The 6,790-nt window shown below is 46.5% G+C and overlaps 1 protein-coding gene across 1 annotated transcript; it reads right to left on the bottom strand.

Moving 5' to 3' along the window:
- Positions 1 to 2,863: 2,863 nt before the first annotated feature.
- Positions 2,864 to 6,508, bottom strand: LOC118992851 (glutathione S-transferase A2-like). Its single transcript, XM_037054870.1, has 3 exons — positions 6,329 to 6,508; positions 3,963 to 4,094; positions 2,864 to 3,240 (listed from the first exon to the last, which is right to left on the bottom strand). Exons 1-3 carry the CDS (start codon positions 6,461 to 6,463, stop codon positions 3,118 to 3,120), a joined length of 390 nt encoding a protein of 129 aa, XP_036910765.1. The 5' UTR covers positions 6,464 to 6,508; the 3' UTR covers positions 2,864 to 3,117.
- Between the last annotated feature and the right edge of the window lie 282 nt (positions 6,509 to 6,790).

The raw sequence follows: 6,790 nt of genomic DNA, 5'->3' as shown, positions 1-6,790 counted from the left end.
TTTTTTTTTTTTTTTTTTTGGCACAGAGGCAGATTATTGGCTTACAGGGTCTCTTCTAGGGTTTCAGGCTCCTTGGTGCTGAGGCCATTGTTCTTGTTCCCAACAGTCGCGAGGTGAGGCGAGGGACTGAAAGAATGGAGAGGACCAAATGCTCTGCTGGCAAATGGCAACTTTATTCAAGGAACAGCTGTCTTATATACAAACTGTTAATGCCTGAAGCAAGGCTGCAAGGAACTAGAAACAATGTCGTTTTTCAAAGTTCGTACACTCCCTTAAGCTATCAAAAGGGCAAGAAGTTCTCATAACTATCTTGGAACATGACACCTGTGCCAAAATCTTGTTATATCCTTCAAGGCTGGGAACTAGGAGGTTAGGAAAATGTCAAGGTACCCGCCGGCTCCAGGGACCAGAAACCAAGTTCATCCACCATTCTCACAGTGGAGAACTCTGTCCTTGATCCCCTGCGGCCTGGCGGGCCCCCACAAAGAACCTCTGCTCCAGAGCAAGGGTTTACAAGGACGTTGTTGGAGGGGCGTATAACAAAGGCCTCTCCTCCTCCTCAGTCTCTTGAGTCTAGAGCCAGAGAGAACAGGTAACTGTGCAAAGGGAACCAGAAGCCTCCTGGGAAGACACCTGGGGACACCTTGGCTGGGCTGAGTTGGACTGTAACATACAGGCACGAATCATGTGTCCTGTGACTGTGTCTGCCCCACCCCACTCAACTCGGGGCAGGTTCACACTATGAAAAGACTAGAGCTCTGAGCTCAACCCCATAAATCCTAGATTTCCTGGGGGAGCCCAAGTTACGGGCACAGTATGTGGCTGAAGCTAGGAATCCCAGCCTCTACTGCACAGTGCCATAGAGACCTGCCAGGGGGAGGTGTACACCTCTCTCTGTTTGTAGTCTGAGAACCCAAGCCTGAGTGACAGTAAGGAGGGAGACCTCCCTTCCTTCCCTCTGCAGATACAGAGGATGAGGATGCTGCTGCTCAGGTGGACTAACGGTGGCCAGTGTTTCGACTCAACCTCATCAGATGAGGGAGTCCATGGGGCAACAGGCACAAAGGGCAGCCAGACTAGGGGTTGCAGCAGGGGGCTGAATGTTCTGTTTGACTCAAGATTACTTGAACCCTTGAGTAGAGTAAACGCCCCTAGTGGTTGGGATTAGACATGAAACAGAGACTCCCAGGGTGGGGGAAGAATGTTCTTGCTATTCTGAGATGGTTGCTTGAGTGACTTACATTGATTATTTAAAAGATATGATACGATTGGCATCTTGGCCACGAACATAGCGTCTAGTCTGAGGAAGGCCCAGAAGGTCTGAGGAAGGCCTTTCATCAGTGAGCAAATACAGGTAAATATTGCCAAAAACAAGACTGGAGCTGCTCTTATCCCTGATGTGGTGCTATTGGGCTTTCCCCCACAAAGTTCTGGGGAAGGGAAAGCTCCTAAAGCAGCCAGTCATCATGAAGGTCAAGTTCTCCAGGACAAAAGCTAAGGAGAAGATCAGGGGTGTTGGCAGGGGTGTTGGTAGGGGTAGTCTGAAGCCATGTGGAGAGTTCACTAAATGCTCACAAGTGCTTTTGTTTTAAAAAAATGATGTTATTCTATATGCATATCTGGCTGGTAAAGCAGGATATATGGCTATACTTCAATGGCTATCCTATTTTCCTTAGGATAAAACCCAAACTTCTTGCCATGGCCTTCAAAGATCTTAGGACTCTATGCCTTGTTCTCCAATCTCAGCTCATCATCTCCCCTCCCCACCTGAGGAATGTTCCCCTCAGACCTCCCAGCTTCTCTTTCTTCAAATACGCTACTCAGATTCTCTCTGGCCATCAACCCTGCTGCTCTTCTGCCTGAATTCCATCTCCGATGCTTAAATGAAGTTCTACCCACTCACTTCCCTAACTACGACATCCGTCCCTTCAGATCTCATGTCAGACACGCCTCCCCTCCTTGAGAAATCGTGACCGACCCACAGATTCCCACACACGGGTCCTTTTTAGGCTCATTCCCAACATTGTTGCAACCCTGAGCGTGGTGATACAGATTAAGTTGTGTTCCCCCAAAAGTGGAAGTTCTGACCCTGGGTATCCATGAATGTGACCATCAGGCAGTATGGTCTTCACAGATGTAATCAAATCACGACGAAATCATACTGAATTAGGTTGGGCACCAATATGACGACTGGTATCTACACAAAAAGAGGGGGATCTGGCTAGACTCAGACACGGATGTGGGAAGTCTGCCACGTGACAACAGGCAGACACTGCAGCTGTGCTTCCATAAGCCAAGCAATTCCAGGACTGCCCGAAACCTTCAGAAACTAGGAACAGACGAGGAAGGAGCCTTTCCAGAAGAAGCCTTTGGAGAGAGAGCATGGCCCCGCTCGGGACTTCATTCACACTAAAAGACTCCAGAACTGTGAGAGAATGAATTTCTAATGTTCTAAGCCACTAAATTTGTAGGACTATGGTACAGCAACCTTAGGAAATTGATATATATGGTTTGGGGTTAGAATTACCCATGTTTGGTTTCTCTCTGTAGAGTAACCCCCATGAGGACAGAGACAATATCTGGCTTGGCCATTCTTATCTACCCAGCTCTCAGAACACTGGCTGTTACACATTACATGTGAAATAAATAGCAGTTTCCTAATTGAACAAAACAAACATTGTTTACCTGAAGAAAATGGTTTTTGAGAGAGACAGAGAGAAGAACATGTTTAGGTTGTACATCAGAAAGGAAAAGACTACCTTTGTGGACCTAAGAGTGTCAGATGGATATTTCTCCCTAGCTCTCCTGATAACATAGATGATAACTGTTCTATGGCAACCTTTCAAATAGACCAAAGAGTCCATGAAGCTTTTTCTCCATTTATTAAGTTGAAGACACATTCCAGAATACGATCGTAATTTCACATGTGACCAAAATAAAATAGATTGCTGGGAAAGTACATCTGAAGAGTTGATTTCTAATTAAAGTAGCATTTATACTTCGGAAAAGATTCTTCGTTTCACAAGTAGCAGGTTTGACAGCTCCATAGAGCACCTCATTGTTGAAAAATTTTAGAAGATTGATCCTACGCGTGCCGGGCATCCCTGTCTGGTTTATTTAAAACTGGAAAATCTTCTTGGCCTGTTCTAACGCTTTCTCATCTAAGGGAGGCTTCCTCTGACTTCCAGGCTGCAGAAACTTCTTCACCGTGGGGAGGCTGCTGATCCTGGTTTTCAGGGCCTGAGATGCACAAGAGCACAGGCTCAGGGTGCAGACCAAACACCCGCCCACCATTAGCACAAGCCAGGGAATCCCAGACCCTCCTAGACCACCACCAACTGAGTCACCTCCCTCAGCACCAGCATCAGGCTGGCAAACAGACAGCAAGACATGAGCAGGAGAGGAGGAGAACACAGCTCAACAGCACTCTCCCCAGAGGCACAGTGAAGACTTTACTCAGTTCTCAGGCTTCCCCGTCTCCCTCCCTACAGGGAGATCCTGTGGATTCATCACACTTGTTCATACAAGGAAGAGCAACACAGATAAAGGCTCCACACTGGAAAAGTGAAGATACAAGAAAGTTAGGTGGAACTGAAGATAGAAGGAAGGAACTCAGAGGAAGGACACCTGCTCACACAGACTCAGGTGACATAGACAAGGACACATCTGGGCAAAAGGGAATCCAGAGGAAATGAGGACAGAGGCTGCAATGGGAAAAGGGCCGAGGACAGAAATGCCGAGTCCTGGGTCTGTCTCATTGAGAAAGACACGCTATTCTCCTTGGGGTAGCATCCACCTCCACTTCCTTTGGCAAAACAAGATTCTTTTCATGCCTCAGACCTGGGCCTGGCAGCAAATTTTGGAGACCTGCAGGCCATAATATCACCAGTCCAAGAGTCCAAATACTAGACTCCAAGATGGGAGGTGCAGGCCTTCCCTCCGAGGACTGTGACAGAGGTTACCTTGAGCAGAGGGAAGTTGGCCAGAATGCTGGGGTCAGTCTCTTCAACAGTGTAGAGCAGTTCAACCAGTTGAATGTCAGCCTTGCTCAGCCTGTTGCCTACCAGGTAGTCTTGTCCATGGCTCTTGAGCACCTGTTGAATTGCAGGGATCAGATTTGAACACGGGTGCAGTCACATGGGTCCCTGTTCCTGCCCAGGTCCTCCAGCCCAACTTCTTGCCTCTGCTGCCTCACTGGGCCAGTGGGGGAATCTGACCACATTCACTGCCCCTGGTTCTGTGGGACAGAGAGAAGCAGGGCTCTGCTGTTCTTTCCTCACTCTTCACTTAAAGTGCTAGCTACCGGTTCTTATTCCCGTTCCCACGCCACTGGCCTCCCCGTGTGCATCTTCTGCTGGCCTGGGGCCAGCTGTGGCTACACGGTGTTTCTCTGTGCCACACGCCCTGACGACCCAGATGCTCTGTGATATCAGGACATGGACGGCTCTCCACGCTGTCCTCTCTCTTTCCCCCTTGGGCAAAGATGCCATCTCTATGACATCCTTCTTCAATCCTGAGCAGAGTGTTTCACAGTCTCCATTTCTCCTCTGTCTCCTCTCCTCATTTCCTGGTCTCTCTCTCTGGGACCTGACACAAACCTGGATCAACCTGAACTCACCATCTCCCTTATAGCATTGACTCTGACTGCTAACTTGCACTGTTTGTGATCTGCTGTTGAAATGTCTAGGTGTGAATGTCTAAGGTTGCTTGAAATTCACATTGTAATATTTTCAAAAATAATAGTTCGATTGATAGAGAAAGGGGTTGAAAGATAGAAACTCATCATAAAGCAAACATATTGAAAGGTTAGTAGTTGTATTATTGTGGTGGGCACATATATGTTCACTGTAAATTTATTTCAATTTTTTTAAAGATTTTATTTATTTTTCTTAGAGGGTAGGGAAGGAGAGAAAGAGAGAGAAATATCAATGTATGGTTGCCTCTCATTCGTCCCCTGCTGGGAACGTGGGAACTGGCCTGCAACCCAGGCATGTGCCCTGACTGGGAATCGAACCGCGATCGTGTGGTTCACAGGCCCGCGCTCAATCCACTGAGCTACACCAGCCAGGGCATATTTCAATTTTTCTGAATGTATCAAAGTTCATAATAAAATGCTGGGGAAATATGTGATATTTATTAAAATGGTCCAGCAATATGGAAATCATTAAGTATTAGGAGAATAAACACACAGCACCACCCACTAAAGATGTCATGTTGGCAAATACACTTTCAGATCATGTATACGTACATGTAAAAAAGAATAGGTAATTATTTAATAAAGATTATAATAACACCAAAATGTATTTTGTAAGGTTTCTTTTTTCATGTTATCATGGAGCCCTTTGATATCAGAGTGTCAATTCTCAAACTGCAGTGACTAATGAGCTTGCCATTACATGGGTGTCCCCTAAACGCTCAGTGCCACAAGGTCCAGGACAGTGTATTTTCAGGTGAGTATTCAATTCTTTGTTTCTTGAATACTGGTGGACACACAAGTAATGAATTAACACTTGTAGGATGAATGAAAGAATGCCTTATAAATGCTTTTTAACGCTTTATAGAGATGAGGGTATTGATGTTAAACCTTGTATTTATATGCATTCCACCTGGATCTCTTATGATCATTATTCAGTTCATAGTTTTTATTTAGCTTGATGTCAGGAAGTTCTAATCTGATATGGTCTTCTTTTCCCTTCAAAGTGAAAACTATGATACGTACTACATACGTAATGATGAACCCTGACTCCTTACGCTGAGAGGCTTTCCTCTAGAGTCTGTTGACCCAACATTTTGTACATAATTTGTTCCTTAGCATCTTTCCATCTGTCTCCTCCCGTCCATCACCCACCTTGTTTACACACACCTCACCCTTCCCTGAAACACCAGCCCATTCTCCTGTTGGGCAGCTGCTCTCCCGTCTCCCTCACACGCTGTCAGAACATTTTCTGACCAATTACTTTCATCGTGCTGCTCTTGGATAAAAAGCCCCCTCACCGTGGGTCTCTGTGGGGTCTACTCCATCGCTGGTGTGGCTCTCAGAGCCTCTCATGGCCCCGCTCTGACCATGACATGGAATGCCAGCAAATAGAGAGCTCTAAATTGGGTTCCAGCCCATGGGAATGTTCCTGGAAGATTATCACTTGGGTGTAACAGACACATACCCTCCCCACAGCTGATTTCTGTAACTCCCTAGGGAGCCAGGGCACTAGCTACATTGGTGTTCAGGAGGCCCTCAGGAAGCAAAGGTCAATGCCCCAGGCCTGCCCAGGCACAATTGCTCTTTGTCCTCTCTCATCTCAGTGCACCCAACGCTGAGCAGCCCACCTACTTTTTCAAAGACAGGGAAATAGCGGTTTGTTGTTCTCTCTTTGATCTGGGTCATCTTGGCATCCTTTTGATCAGGCGGGCTCATTGGAAGAAGCAGGATCATTTCATACAGATCTGCTATACCTTCTGAATACATATCAATCCTGAAAGACACAAATGACCCAACTGTCACCTGGCTTACAAGTCACTCTTTAAAATGTTAAACAGTAACAGTGGGGCATCAGGAGGTGAAAGGTAAACCACTTCCTTTGGGCGCATTTTCACAGCCACTCATTCAGCTACAATTTCCACTTAACTTGAACATTTCGTATCGAAGTAGATAGATGCACACGTCTAAAAATTTCATTATCCCCATGACCGAATATAGGGCCAGAGAACAGCAGTGAGGAGTCCAGAGTCACAGGCACAGAGAAGCCGGCAGGATCGCTGCAAGCAACCACTGAGACAGTACCTAGGGTTTGCC

The sequence above is a fragment of the Sturnira hondurensis genome, unplaced genomic scaffold (assembly GCF_014824575.4).
Source record: "Sturnira hondurensis isolate 20B ecotype Veracruz unplaced genomic scaffold, ASM1482457v3 Scaffold0000880, whole genome shotgun sequence".
NCBI classification, from domain to species: Eukaryota; Metazoa; Chordata; class Mammalia; order Chiroptera; family Phyllostomidae; genus Sturnira; species Sturnira hondurensis.
This window is presented reverse-complemented; position numbering and strand designations above follow the sequence as displayed.